General features: G+C 40.6%; 1 protein-coding gene across 1 annotated transcript in view; it reads left to right on the top strand.

Moving 5' to 3' along the window:
- Positions 1-15,975, top strand: part of PARD6G (par-6 family cell polarity regulator gamma) — a 129,844-nt gene extending 113,869 nt beyond the window's left edge. The window contains exon 3 of the mRNA XM_075828397.1: positions 13,130-15,975. Coding sequence (XP_075684512.1) covers positions 13,130-13,992 — 863 coding nt within the window. The 3' untranslated portion in view covers positions 13,993-15,975. The remainder of the gene's footprint in view (positions 1-13,129) is intronic.
- The last annotated feature ends 345 nt before the right edge of the window (positions 15,976-16,320 follow it).

The raw sequence follows: 16,320 nt of genomic DNA, 5'->3' as shown, positions 1-16,320 counted from the left end.
ACTAATCAAAGATCTGCTCTTTGCATCACTCAAAATGCTCAGCAACTCTTTCTTGAATAATGCCGTGGGGTTATCCTTTAAAATGGTATAGCAGTCATGGTTAAATAAAATGTCCTCACACATCTTCTTATAGCCATCCCTGCTCATGACCACAATGTTCCCACCTTTATCGGATGATTTGAGAACAATATTCTCTTTTTTCTCTAAAGTGGTCAGAGCTAATCGTTCAGACCAAGACAAATTATTATCCATTCCCCTGCTATCCTGACTGAGACTTTTGATCTCATCTCCCACCATATCCACAAATAAATCCACATTGGTAAAGTCTCCCATAGGTGGCAATTTCCTACTCTTCATTTTAAGGTTGGTGAAGGGACCTATACCTGGAGTGCGTCCAGATTCCTCTAATAGCCCCTCAAGGACCGAAAGACCTTCCATATCAGACTCCTCTAGGCCTAATTCCATGCATTTTTTTCTATTATGGTGTTTAAAAAATTTTATCCATTTAAGTTTGCGAGCAAATAAATTGAGATCTTTTATCCACGAAAATGAGTCAAATTTAACTGTAGGGACAAAGGAAAGTCCCTTTTCTAATAGTGTAATCTCTGATGCACTCAAATTATATTCAGAAAGGTTAATGATTTGAAGCCTATCCATGTTATTCCCCTTCACTAATCCTTTTGACCCCTCAGCATATAGCGGGAAATGGGAGGATTGTTGGCTAAAAAATTATTGCCACTATTAGAAGAGGCTCTCCCACGGCCTCTATTTCTACTTCTTGCTCCTCCCCTAAATTTATGTTTCCCACCACTACCGCCAAAGAATGGGCCCACTCTTTCAGAGTCTGTAGTTTCACTCTCTGATGTGGAAGGGTCAGATTCCCTCGGCCCCCTATTGGTCTGTTGATATTGCTGTTGTTGTGTAGTGACAAAATCATACGCTTTTTTTCTCCCTAAATTCCTGTAGGTCTCTCTGGAATTGGAAGTGTTTTCGTTCCTTAAGATGATTAGTAAACCTTTCCAAAGTTTGTTGGAGGATTTTGTCCTTTTTTTCAAAACCTGGGGTATCTACCAAGGACTTGGCTGCCTCAATCTCTTTTTTAAGCTCAACACTAATAAAGTCAAACTGGACTTTTTCTTCCTCTACCAAGATCTGCATCAGCCTAAGTGAGCTCCCTGTAATCTCCTGTTCCCACCTTTCTTTAATATTAGCGGTTTTTAATCTTAATGCTGGGAAAATGGGGACCCTGAGACCTCTGGGAACTATCTTATTCTTTAAATAGTTTTCCAGACTCTGGATCTCCCACCAACTTCTAGTATAATCTTTGTGCAGTCTATTAAGATTTTTAAAGGTGGATTTGAGAGATGCACCCTGAACTGTATACGTCAGTTCACACTCTGAAAAGACGCTTTTGGCCTCACTCATCCACCCATCTGTGTTTAATTCAGAAAGTGCAAAGGCTGCCATACCTAGATAAACTGAAATTATTAACTGTATGGATTAAATGTAATTTCACTGTCTAGTTTGATAGAAATCTAATTGTGCTCCCACAATATGAGTAAATTATATAGTTCACTGAAGTAACAATAAAGTAAAAAATACCTTTTAATTAGTAACTAGTTAAAAACAGGGGTAACACACCACTGTGACATAAGCCCCACCGTGATTGTTAAAAAACGTATTAAACAAAAAACACTGAGTCATTGTGATACATCTAACTCGGTGTTTATAACAATATTATGTCTGGAAACAGCATATATCCAGGGCACATCAGTAGTACAATCCCAAAATAAAGCACAGGCGTCCGAATAGATCGGGTCTCCTAGTGCTGGGTGTAACACGATATGACTATCCCCAATGCAAACATTCCATAAACAGTACAACGACCCTACGCGTTTCAGGTACTCATCCTCAGGGGTCCGTATAATGGTAACTCTGGCCTTCACACCAGCGATAGAATCCTTTAACAGCAGATATTCTGCTGTGCGTCACGGCAAAGATGCACGTATTGATGTCAACGGCATACTTCATTGCAGGCGCTACGTTACTATAAACGCTAAACTCCACCCCTCGTATTCTAGCGGCAAACATGAACTGACCAATCCCCACACCCTCACGATTAGTGACACCTGCCCATGTGACCCCCCGCCGTCAGCTGACAACCAGGGGTCATCATCGGCCGCATCAAACCGCACGCGCAGGCGCAGTAGAAGTCAGGGACAATTCGCCCAGACTGCCAAAATAGGAGAAGGTAAGCGCTACACGATAATGGATTGTAAGTAAATCTCGCGGGACAGTTAAACACCGCAAGTAGGCTACCTCACAAAGCAACTAAAAATGTAATTAATCACATGTAGGGTGGAAGGAAATACGATCCCTCATGACATGGGGGACCGAGAGACGATCGCCGTTAAAAAACGGCAGACCAATAGGGCCATCTCAAACCTACATGTGTTAGGCAAAAATGAACTCACCCACCCCCTGGGCAACCCAAGGGAGATAGGTCGTCCATACGGAGTGTTAAATAAAACATGTATAATTAGTCTGCTCATTTAAACCTGCTGGATGTATGCATTCCAGTCTGTGGATCCATTGTGCTTCTTTGCGTAAAATCAGGTTATCCCAATCACCTCCTCTTTTGGGGGGTCTAACAAGTTCAATAGCTTGAAACTTTAAACATGCTGCCTGGCCTTGGTGTTTGGCATGCACATGCTTAGATATTGGGGTGTCCCTATCATGGACAATATCTCCAACATGCTCCCTAATACGGCGACGAAATTGTCGTGCTGTTTTTCCCACATAGTTAAGGGGGCATGGACATGTGATTAGGTAGACCACTCCCGCAGTCTTGCAATTGACATAATCCCGAATAGTGTATTGTTTCTGTGTGGTGACGCTAGTGAAGCTATTACCTTTAAAAATGAAATCACAGGCTTTACAACTACCACACCTAAAAGTGCCTGGTATTTGTCTGTCCAGCCACGTGCCCCTAGGTGAAATGGGGTCAAAACAGCTGTGCATGACTCTGTCCCTTATATTTTTCCCTCTCCGATAGGTGACAGACGGCCTCTGTGTGATTTGATCTACCAGATCTGTATCAGAACTGAGAATACGCCAATACCTATTCAGTATCTGCATAATATCATTTTGTTTGGAATCATAGGTACCTATGAGTCTTGTGACCTGTTCTTCTTTCCGTTTTTTAGGGACCAGAAGACATTGCCTATCAGCATCCCTTGCTCCCTCATAGGCCTTCCTGATAACCCTCTCGGGGAAACCTCTGTCCTTCAATCTTGTTTTGAGCTCCTTGGCCTGGAACTCAAAATCACCCATAGAACTACAATTCCTACGTACTCTCATAAATTGGCCTTTTGGTATGCCACTTTTGAGGGAATGGGGATGACAGCTATTCCATTGCAGGAAACTATTTGTTGCTGTTTCTTTCCTATGTACCTTAGTGTGGATTGTGCCATCTGATGTTTTTGTGATTTTCAAATCTAAAAAAGACAATTCTTTCTCACTGATCTCACATGTGAATTTAAGTCCTACATCATTCTTGTTGAGGGCTGCTACAAAATTATGGAACTCATCCGCTGTAGAGTTCCAGAGGATCAACACGTCATCAATATATCTAATCCATAATCCAACAGATGAAGTCCAATTGACAAATTTGTCCCCAAAGACAATTGTCTCCTCCCACCAGCCAAGAAATAAATTTGCATAGGTGGGAGCAGCAGGACTCCCCATTGCAGTACCACATTTCTGATGGAAAATTTTGTCTTCAAAAATAAATATATTTCTTTCAAGAACAAACTGTAATAACTGCATGACAAACTGGTTATGAGCTACAAACTGGGTACCTCTAGATCCCAAATAGTACTCGACCGCTTTATAGCCACATTTGTGCGGTATGGATGAATACAACGCCTCGACATCCAGACTCGCCAAAATTGTATCTTTCTCCAGGGAAATGCCATCAATCTGTTTCAGGACATCCATTGTGTCACGCACATATGATGTGAGACTCAAAACAAAGGGACGCAACACTTGGTCAACATACGTGCTCACATTTTGAGTTAAATTATTTATGCCTGAAACAATAGGTCTGCCACGTAAAGGAGGATAACCTTTGTGGATTTTGGGCAGGCTATAGAAACACGCCATAACAGGAAATTGTGGGTATAAAAACCCAAATTCCCCTGCACTAATCAAAGATCTGCTCTTTGCATCACTCAAAATGCTCAGCAACTCTTTCTTGAATAATGCCGTGGGGTTATCCTTTAAAATGGTATAGCAGTCATGGTTAAATAAAATGTCCTCACACATCTTCTTATAGCCATCCCTGCTCATGACCACAATGTTCCCACCTTTATCGGATGATTTGAGAACAATATTCTCTTTTTTCTCTAAAGTGGTCAGAGCTAATCGTTCAGACCAAGACAAATTATTATCCATTCCCCTGCTATCCTGACTGAGACTTTTGATCTCATCTCCCACCATATCCACAAATAAATCCACATTGGTAAAGTCTCCCATAGGTGGCAATTTCCTACTCTTCATTTTAAGGTTGGTGAAGGGACCTATACCTGGAGTGCGTCCAGATTCCTCTAATAGCCCCTCAAGGACCGAAAGACCTTCCATATCAGACTCCTCTAGGCCTAATTCCATGCATTTTTTTCTATTATGGTGTTTAAAAAATTTTATCCATTTAAGTTTGCGAGCAAATAAATTGAGATCTTTTATCCACGAAAATGAGTCAAATTTAACTGTAGGGACAAAGGAAAGTCCCTTTTCTAATAGTGTAATCTCTGATGCACTCAAATTATATTCAGAAAGGTTAATGATTTGAAGCCTATCCATGTTATTCCCCTTCACTAATCCTTTTGACCCCTCAGCATATAGCGGGAAATGGGAGGATTGTTGGCTAAAAAATTATTGCCACTATTAGAAGAGGCTCTCCCACGGCCTCTATTTCTACTTCTTGCTCCTCCCCTAAATTTATGTTTCCCACCACTACCGCCAAAGAATGGGCCCACTCTTTCAGAGTCTGTAGTTTCACTCTCTGATGTGGAAGGGTCAGATTCCCTCGGCCCCCTATTGGTCTGTTGATATTGCTGTTGTTGTGTAGTGACAAAATCATACGCTTTTTTCTCCCTAAATTCCTGTAGGTCTCTCTGGAATTGGAAGTGTTTTCGTTCCTTAAGATGATTAGTAAACCTTTCCAAAGTTTGTTGGAGGATTTTGTCCTTTTTTTCAAAACCTGGGGTATCTACCAAGGACTTGGCTGCCTCAATCTCTTTTTTAAGCTCAACACTAATAAAGTCAAACTGGACTTTTTCTTCCTCTACCAAGATCTGCATCAGCCTAAGTGAGCTCCCTGTAATCTCCTGTTCCCACCTTTCTTTAATATTAGCGGTTTTTAATCTTAATGCTGGGAAAATGGGGACCCTGAGACCTCTGGGAACTATCTTATTCTTTAAATAGTTTTCCAGACTCTGGATCTCCCACCAACTTCTAGTATAATCTTTGTGCAGTCTATTAAGATTTTTAAAGGTGGATTTGAGAGATGCACCCTGAACTGTATACGTCAGTTCACACTCTGAAAAGACGCTTTTGGCCTCACTCATCCACCCATCTGTGTTTAATTCAGAAAGTGCAAAGGCTGCCATACCTAGATAAACTGAAATTATTAACTGTATGGATTAAATGTAATTTCACTGTCTAGTTTGATAGAAATCTAATTGTGCTCCCACAATATGAGTAAATTATATAGTTCACTGAAGTAACAATAAAGTAAAAAATACCTTTTAATTAGTAACTAGTTAAAAACAGGGGTAACACACCACTGTGACATAAGCCCCACCGTGATTGTTAAAAAACGTATTAAACAAAAAACACTGAGTCATTGTGATACATCTAACTCGGTGTTTATAACAATATTATGTCTGGAAACAGCATATATCCAGGGCACATCAGTAGTACAATCCCAAAATAAAGCACAGGCGTCCGAATAGATCGGGTCTCCTAGTGCTGGGTGTAACACGATATGACTATCCCCAATGCAAACATTCCATAAACAGTACAACGACCCTACGCGTTTCAGGTACTCATCCTCAGGGGTCCGTATAATGGTAACTCTGGCCTTCACACCAGCGATAGAATCCTTTAACAGCAGATATTCTGCTGTGCGTCACGGCAAAGATGCACGTATTGATGTCAACGGCATACTTCATTGCAGGCGCTACGTTACTATAAACGCTAAACTCCACCCCTCGTATTCTAGCGGCAAACATGAACTGACCAATCCCCACACCCTCACGATTAGTGACACCTGCCCATGTGACCCCCCGCCGTCAGCTGACAACCAGGGGTCATCATCGGCCGCATCAAACCGCACGCGCAGGCGCAGTAGAAGTCAGGGACAATTCGCCCAGACTGCCAAAATAGGAGAAGGTAAGCGCTACACGATAATGGATTGTAAGTAAATCTCGCGGGACAGTTAAACACCGCAAGTAGGCTACCTCACAAAGCAACTAAAAATGTAATTAATCACATGTAGGGTGGAAGGAAATACGATCCCTCATGACATGCCCCCATGCAATTATGGGGACTGCTGATGCTTGTGATGGCATCCGGAGGCAAGGCAACGGCCTCCGGGTCTGCCACGTATGGAAGCCTGAGGACCAGCCTCTGGCTGGCCCTCGTGGACTAACTGTCAGAGTGACTGGGACGTCACACTGACAGTTGGAATACGTTACACTACCTAGGTAGTGTAATGTATTCTAGCAGCGATCAGAGCTGCAGGTAAAAAAAAGAAAGTGTAAAAAAAAAAAAAAAATGTTTTAGAAAAGTGTAAAAATAAAAGTATTTTTGTTTTCCTATAAGTCATTTATTATAGGGAAAAAATGAAACCGTTAAAGAAAAAAAAAAGTACACATAATTGGTATCAATGTGTTCGTAACGACCCAAACGATGAAACTATAATGTTATTTTTTCCGCACGGTGAACGCCACAAACAAAATAAACGGAAAACTATGTCAGCATCGATATTTTTTGGTCACCACCCCTCCCAAGATATAGAATAAAAAGTGATCAAAAAGTCGCATTTACCCCAAAATAGTACCAATAAAAACTACAACCCGTCCCGCAAAAAACAAGACCTCCCACAGCTTTTTTTGACGAAAAAATAAAAAAGTGATGGTTCAGAATAGGGTGTCTCAGAAAATAAATTCTTTTATAGAAATGAAATTTTATTGTGCAAACCCTGCAAAACTTTAAAAAAAATGTCCACATATGGTATCGCCGTAATCGTACCGACCGGCAGAATAAAGTAAAACGTAATTTATTGCGCACGGTGAACGCTGTAAGAAATAAAGAATTTAAAGCGCCAAAATCGCTGTTTTTTGGTCACCTTCGCTCTAAAAGAGATCCTGTGGGGTCAAAATGCTCACTATACCCCTAGAAAAATTCCTTGAGGGGTGTAGTTTCCAAAATAGGTTCGCTTTTGGGGGGTTTCCCTGTTTTGCAAACCCGACATGGCACTGAAAACCAATCCAGCCTAATCTGTGCTCCAAAATCCAAAAGGTGCTCCTTCCCTCCTGAGCCCTGCTGTGGGTCCAAACATTCATTTATGACACATATGGGGTATTGCCATAATCGGGAGAAATTGCTTTACAAATGTTGGGGTGCTTTTTCTCCTTTATTCCTTGTAAAAATGAATAAATTCTATGTTTCCATAGAAAAAAAGGTGATTTTCATCTTCACAGACTAATTCCACTAAATTCTGCAAAAAAACTGTGGGGTCAAAATGCTAACTATACCCCTAGAAAAATGCCTTGAGGGGTGTAGTTTCCAAAATGGGGTCACTTTTGGGGGGTTTAGACTGTTTAGGTACCACAAGACCTCTTCAAACCTGACATGGTGCCTAAAATATATTCCTAAAAAAAGGAGGCCCCAAAATCCACTAGGTGCTCCTTTTGCTTCTGAGGCCGGTGTTTCAGTCCATTAGGACACTATAGCCACATGTGGGATATTTCTAAAATCTGCAGAATCTGGGCAATAGATATTGAGTTGCGTTTCTCTGGTAAAACCTTCTGTGTTACAGATGTTTTTTTATTACAAATGAATTTTGGCAAAAAAAATGAAATTTGTAAATTTCACCTCTACTTTGCCTTAATTCCTGTAAAACACCTAGAGGGTTAAAATACTTTCTGAATGTGGTTTTGAACACCTTGAGGGGTGCAGTTTTCAAAATCGGGTGATTTATGGGGACTTTCTAATATAGAAAGGCACTCAAAGCCACTTCAGAACTGAACTGGTCCCTGAAAAAATAGCCTATTGACATTTTCTTGAAAATATGAGAAATTGCTGCTAAAGTTCTAAGCCTTGTAACGTCCTAGAAAAATAAAAGGACGTGAAAAATAATGATGTAAACATAAAGTAGACATATTGGAAATGTTAACTAGTAACTATTTTGTGTGGTATTACTATCTGTTTTACAAGCAAATACATTTAAATTTAGAAAAATGCAAATTTTTGCCAAAATTTGAAGTTTTTCACAAATAAATTTTGAATTTATCGACCAAATTTTTTTCACTAACATAAAGTACAATATGTCACAAGAAAACAATCTCCGAATCGCTTGGATAGGCAAAAGCATTCCAGAATTATTACCACAAAGTGACACATGCCAGATTTGCAAAAATCATCTGTGTCCACAAGGCCAAAACAGGCTGTGTCCTAAAGGGGTTAAGAAACGAATTAGCATAAATCTAAAATTTATCATTTTTCAAAATAAAAACAACGGTTATCTACATTACAGCGCCGATCACATTATGTAGGAGATAATCTGGTGACAGAGCCTCTTTAAGGGTGCTCTACAGTTCAAACAATCAGTCCATTTGTAGAAGAAATCTAAAGACTGACTAAAACTTGTGATAATCCTAAATCTGCTATTGGGGATGCTATTAATTTGCTAACAATGGGATGTCCAGGTAGTTTGTGTGTTTACGTGAATGCGTAAATGTTGTTGCTGTACGAATTATGGAATATAAATAGATGGTTATAAAACTTTGGATTGACATGCAGAAACTAAAGCGCCCTCAGTAGACCTCATCCATTTTCCCAGAAAAGTTGGCCATACAAATGAGATGAAAGTCATTCATAGTGGCAGAGTTTGACTGATCATTGTTTTAAAATTGTATGGGAATGATGGCCAATGTCTGCTGAAAATGCAATAGGTCATGTGGGATTTTTTTCGGCAGGTCAATGGCTGAAATTGTCTAAAACCTGTGTCCTTGATCTGCCAGTTTACTCTAGTATGTTGGTCAGTTTGTGGTATAAATGATCTGACGTGACTGGTCCCATTGTGGCCGATTCTAATCTTGAGTATGGTCTGCTTTAATGTGACAAGACCGAGGTCTGCGGAATACTGTACTCTGTGGCGGGATTGTTATACTCACTTATGCGGTATGTCTGTGTACACGAATAGGATTACATTAGTAAAAAACGAATGCAGGTATTAGAATATTAGACGCTATTATTTTATCTATACGTTTGCATGTATGCATTGTACGTTACATTACCCCTTTTATTCCATGTATTTTGTGTGCTGGTATGCCATCGGTGGATTTGTTAATCCATGTTGTGGTGTCTTTGTGCTTGTGACATGACTGGACCTGACAGATGGACTGATAAAATCTCTGCTAACAATGACATCCTACTCTGTTCTGCCAACCTTTTGTCAACAGTTTTTTCCCCCTCTCTTTCAGTCTGTTTTCTTCTTCTTCTTTTTTTATTCATGTTTTTATAAACTGGAAAAAACCTAGGCTTTAATTGTGGTTTACAATATCCTCATGTTTCTCCTGGTGATCTGGGTATATCTTCTTACCAGTATTTTTCTATTGGTCGACCTGATAAACAGGGTATGCCCATTTAGTAATATTATGGCATATTGCTTGGACATCCGATTACCCACTGATCCCTAATACAAAGGGACTGAGAGTAGGGCTGTTTAGGAGTTCCCTGCACAACGGGTAACCGGGACCACTGATGTGCAGGAAAAATCAGTGGCACAAACCGTGTTTAAGTAGCACTGCGGCACCTTAATTCTGTGGGGAAAACCTCTTTTTACTCTGCAAAAAATGGCTTCTAGGTAATACTTTAAGCCCAAAATCTATCTGCTTATTTCACTTTAGTTGTGTAAAAGTCACAATAGGCATTTCAGCTATTGCAAGCTTTCTGCGGAGTAAGGGCTCACACAATCACTTTGTAACAATTCACTTTCTAAATACTCCATGAATAACCTGCAATTGGGAGGTACGATGGTTTAGTGGTCAGATCTTGTGCCTTACAGCACTGGGGTCCTAGGTTTGGATCCAACCAGGGGCAACATTTGCTTAGAGTTTGTATGTTCTCCTCTGATTTCCTTCCACACTCTCAGCATTCTGCTTGAAGGGCAAGGGAGAGCAACTACGGGCAAATTTTCCTGCATCTGCTTTTCCCTAGTAATCATATTGCTACCAGTGGCAAAGGGTGCAATTCAGGCATGAGGTTGGTTTTACAATGCTGCAACACCTGGATCTCCCATCATTCTACCAAACTGAACGTCGATAACTAGGGTAATCTAAGTTCCGTTCAATAGACGTGTGGGGGGAATCCAGGTGTTGTGGCCATAATACAGCGCTAAAATAATGCTATATTATGGTCACATGAAATGCAATTTTGTAATAAGCCAAATTTCCCTAGAGATGATCCTTTGCTAAAGTTATTGTGTACCTATTTGTACAATTCTTTTTAAGATAACAAACCCATGTAGGGGTTTTCTGGGGCTTAAAGAGGCTCTGTCACCAGATTTTGCAACCCCTATCTGCTATTGCAGCAGATAGGCGCTGCAATGTAGATTACAGTAACGTTTTTATTTTTAAAAAACGAGCATTTTTGGCCAAGTTATGAGCAGTTTTGTAGTTATGCAAATGAGGCTTGCAAAAGTCCAAGTGGGTGTGTTTAAAAGTCCAAGTGGGCGTGTATTATGTGCGTACATCGGGGCGTTTTTAATACTTTTACTAGCTGGGCGCTCTGAAGAGAAGTATCATCCACTTCTCTTCAGAACGCCCAGCTTCTGACAGTGCAGATCTGTGACGTCACTCACAGGTCCTGCATCGTGTCGGCCACATCGGCACCAGAGGCTACAGTTGATTCTGCAGCAGCATCAGCGTTTGCAGGTAAGATCGACTTACCTGCAAACGCTGATGCTGCTGCAGAATCAACTGTAGCCTCTGGTGCCGATGTGGCCGACACGATGCAGGACCTGTGAGTGACGTCACAGATCTGCACTGTCAGAAGCTGGGCGTTCTGAAGAGAAGTGGATGATACTTCTCTTCAGAGCGCCCAGCTAGTAAAAGTATTAAAAACGCCACGATGTACGCACATAATACACGCCCACTTGGACTTTTACTTTTAAACACACCCACTTGGACTTTTGCAAGCCTCATTTGCATAACTACAAAACTGCTCATAACTTGGCCAAAAATGCTCGTTTTTTAAAAATAAAAACGTTACTGTAATCTACATTGCAGCGCCTATCTGCTGCAATAGCAGATAGGGGTTGCAAAATCTGGTGACAGAACCTCTTTAAACATTAAAGAGGCTCTGTCACCAGTTTATTAATTCCCTATCTCCTAACTAATCTAATAGGCGCTTTGCTGCTGATAACTAACGTGTGATTTGTTTTAAAAAAATGTTTATTTTAAGTTATGAGTAGTTTTCAAAATATTCTAATGTGGCTCTAATAGCCAAATAGGAGGTGACTCTTTCTTTTGACTCTGGGCAGTGTAATGTTTTCTGCATGACTCTGTCCAATCCGCATACAGCTTCTCCCCCTTCCCTGCCCAGCAACACAGCCTGATCTTATAGTAAAGCTCCCATTTCAGACGGTGTATTCAACTGGCGATATCTCCGGTTGTGTCACAGCTAGAACTGCTGGTGTCATATGAAGGATTAGAATCTCATCTTTCATATGCCACCAGAACTGCTGTTCTTGGTGGTCCACAGCCAGATATATGGCTATTTGAAGTGATCCCCCTTCCCTTCAGCCTCAGTCTCTCATACTGTGTGTGAAGCAGCTGCATGCTGATAGGACAGAGTCACAGGCTGTGACGTAGCTCCACCTCAGAATCGCTGCTGTTGCCTCCCACTTGTGTAATAAAGGCTCATTTACATATTTAGTAAAAAGCTCATCACTTTTAAAATAATAAACGTTTTGGGACACAATTTTCACTAGCATTATCCATGTGACAGCGTGTAGTAGATTATCTGAGAGATAGGACATTACTAAACTAGTGACATAGCCTCTAAAAATCTGTGGAGGGCTGACATCTGGGACCTCCACCACTCCACATCCCCTTCATTGTTTGCACAGGCATAGTAGCTCGTGAATGGAACGGAGCTGCAGTACCAGGCACAGCCACACTTGTATAGTGTGACCCCTTCATGCTGCTAATTAGCGGGGGTTCTGGGGGTCAGATTGCCACAGATTAAACATTGATGGTCTAGCCTAAGGATAGGTCATTAATGTTTAAAGAGACTGTCAACTTTGAAAAAAAAAACTAAACTATAATACCGGAGCACTGAGACCCCCCACCGATCGCTAAAAGAAGCCGAGCGAGCAGTTTAGGGGCTCAAAGACTTTCTATTGAGCCCCTACACTGCTCGCACGGCTCTCCGAAGAAAGCCAGTCATAAACTAAGTCACAACGTTCACCCTAGTGCTTCTGCCAATTTGTTTTAGCGATAAGTGGGGGTCCCAGTGCTCTGGCCCCCACCAATCAAAGCTTCTAACATGTCACTATGACACATCAAAAGTTTTTTTTAAAAAGTTTAGTTACCCTTTAACTGTTTGTTGTAGTTTAGGTAGGTTTTTGAAGTTGACGGTCTCTTTAAGTCCCGGTAAGCTCCTTTAATGATTTGGAACATTTTACTTGTAAATTTGATATGCTCAATGTTCTCAATTTCCTTTCTCATTTCTGACCCCATTCTGTCATGAAGATCTTGTTCGTAGACTAGATTAGCATTCTATATGGTTGCTGCAATGTGTTTTTTTTATTCTAATATTTTGTCCCATCTATTTGCAGAAGAAGTTGACTACAGCACCTTTGGGTCTGCAACATTGAACAGAAAGAAGAAAAATGCTTTGGTGGCATTACGGAATGACAGCCTTCGCCATAAGAAACCTCATATCAACATTAGCATGCCTCATGACTTTAGACCAGTCTCCTCCATCATTGATGTGGACATACTTCCTGAGACACATAGACGCGTGAGATTGTACAGGCATGGATGTGAAAAACCTCTGGGATTCTATATTCGTGATGGAACTAGTGTCAGAGTTACCCCTCATGGATTGGAGAAAGTACCAGGGATATTCATTTCTCGGATGGTTCCAGGTGGATTGGCAGAGAGCACTGGGCTGCTAGCTGTAAATGATGAGGTGCTCGAAGTCAATGGCATTGAGGTAGCTGGAAAGACTCTTGACCAGGTCACAGATATGATGATTGCCAACAGCCACAATCTAATTATCACTGTCAAACCTGCAAACCAAAGAAACAATGTAATCCGGAGTAGCCGGATGTCTGGCAGCTCTGGGCAATCGACAGATAGCACGGCCAGTCACCACAGCTTACCATCTGCTCACCTATTACAGAATTTTAACCCTGATGACATGGAGAGTGACGATGACGCTGATATTGTCATTGAAGGTAGCCTTGAGCCACGCAACATTCCCAAATCTCACAGTCTACCTTCCGGCAGCCTTTCCAGAATCAACGGCAGCAGCCTCAGCCACAGATTAGAGAGGGACATGGCTCTTAACCATTCTGGTCGGGAAAGTAATGGAAGCATCCACAAAATTCTGAGCAGTTTAAAGGCTGACCCAAGGAATAGCTTGGTTATACCCAAGGGAGGGGTTGAGGAGGATGGCACTGTGATTACACTTTAATGATTGGTATCGTCTGTCAATGGGTTCATTGGCATACAGGGTACTTGTCTTAAAGGAGAAATGCTTAAATCTGAACATTTGCCTGTGACTTTGATGTTGAGCAGTTTAATGGTACATTATGTTCCCTAAGTATATTTTCCAGTTCCATGCTAGTACTGGGAAGTGATTTGCTTGGATGCTGTTTTGTGCCTGCCGGTGTGAAGCTGTTCGCCTCTGCTTCTTCACGGGGCACATTACCAAACTTCTCTTTTCATAGTGAATCTACAGGAGTAGAAAATGTAGCTCATTTTATGTTTAATACATGCAGGGCTTTGTACTGTTGAAACAGTAAGTAGAATCTGGTCACAGCATCTGGTTATTAATCTGAAACTACTCAGTATTTCTGTGGTACGTTCCTTATGTGGTGGCCTGCAACTTCTCTATAATAACCATGTTAACAGTACATGCAAAATTCAGAGCTCTTATTAGTTCCCTCCAGGTTTAGGTTTCTAACTATATTTTTTTCCAGTCTAGGATGTCTTCAATTAGGGAGCCAATGCAAACTGCATCATGGTTACTTGGCTCAACAGCTCCACTTGCTGGTCAACTGTGGTAAACTCTGAGAAAACAATCATGTTTGAGCTACAGTAAATGGAGAAAAATACTCCGTGCACCACGAGTGTCAATGCGTTTTTTTTTTTTCTGTCTGTGAATATTGTGGTTTGTGAATCATGTTATGCTGCCTAAATCAGATCGTGTCTAAGTCCTGTTAAGACCATCCCTGAAATAATGGATCATTGTGCTTCCAACATCTTCCAATGTGTTTTAATTTACAATAAATATGCCGTATTGTTACACTGTGGGAGTTTAGGAATTCTAAAAACCGCAAAAAAAAAAAAAAGTGGTGACTGATCTCAAGGATTGCAAGAAATGTGTTCATCAACCCTGTTACAATTTAGAAAAAGAAAAAAATATTCTTGACAAAATATTTATCTTATTTTACAATAAAACAAAAAACAAAATCAGCGCTGTTTACTTTATAGTATACAAACCGCATCAGTACCGTCAGTTTGGATTTTTGTGTTAGGCTGAATTCACACTCCAGTGTCTGCTTGGCATATGCTCCCATCGCATAGGTTAAACTTATTCATAGGCCCCCATTCACCCAGGGAATACCAAAAGAGCATCCTTTTGGCCTCTATCAGGCTGGTAGGTCTGTAAGGGCCTGTTCACATCAGCGTTGGAACCCCGGAACGGAAAGCCGTCGGGTGAACCCCGCAACGGAAAGTCAAACTGAAACCACAGCTTCCGTTTCATTGATATCAATGGTGACGGAAACATTGCTAATGGTTTCTGTTCGTCACCGTTCCGGCAGGTTTACGTTTTTCCGACGGAATCAATAGCGCAGTAAACTTTCCGTTGCGAGGTTCACCCGACGGAAACCTCTTACGGAACCCTGGAATGGAAAGCCAACGCTGATGTGAACAGGCCCTTAACTGTTTTTGTTTTGGGTTTTTTTCAACTGTATTGAGTAGTGCAGTCTTCTGCAAAAAAATATACCACGCAGCATACTTTTTTTTTTTCTACCATTGGAGCCTATGTCGGAGGTATACGTTGGGAAATACTCCAAATACGGTGTGAATAGACCCTTAAACATTTGGTTTGTTAATTGTTTTGTGCAGTCATCTTAAATTGTCTGCTTGTTGTTGAATATAAAATACCACTAAATATCAAAAAGGTCATTTTTAATATTTTTTTGCCACTTTTGTGTCATTTATAATAGCCCAGAGAATTTGCCTTTAAAAACCTCTTTATTCTTTGGGTGGAGAACAAGGACTAAATCATGAAATATATACAATACATTCCAGATTGATTTTTCTTTATTTAAGGCCTCAAATCTAAATGCATAGCTATCAGTGTTTTTATACATTTGTATTTTAAAAGATGTTAAATAAAGCCAGAACACTAACTTTTAATGGTCATGATTTGCGTTTATATGTATATCTGCATGTGGTGTCTGTTAAAATAAATGTTAATGACATAATTGTCGGGTTTCTTAAACCAATTCATTACACGGTTACAAATAGTAATGCCTCCCTCTTCTGTTTGGAACAAAATGCCAACTTGGGATCCACCTGCTTTTGTTAATACCAGCCTTGTTAACGTAAACTGCTATCTTGGTAAACGCACCTTAAAGTGAATTTCTGTCCTTTAAAACCATTTTAATCTATATAACTAAAACAAATCAGTGTGCATTCATTTCTTTAACATGTCTTTATAGCAGTCAGATACAGATACAGATCTCCAGATCCCCAGATCCCCTACGTTGACATAGTTAAAATATAACAT

Source organism: Rhinoderma darwinii, chromosome 5 (genome assembly GCF_050947455.1).
Source record: "Rhinoderma darwinii isolate aRhiDar2 chromosome 5, aRhiDar2.hap1, whole genome shotgun sequence".
NCBI lineage: Eukaryota > Metazoa > Chordata > Amphibia > Anura > Rhinodermatidae > Rhinoderma > Rhinoderma darwinii.
This window is presented reverse-complemented; position numbering and strand designations above follow the sequence as displayed.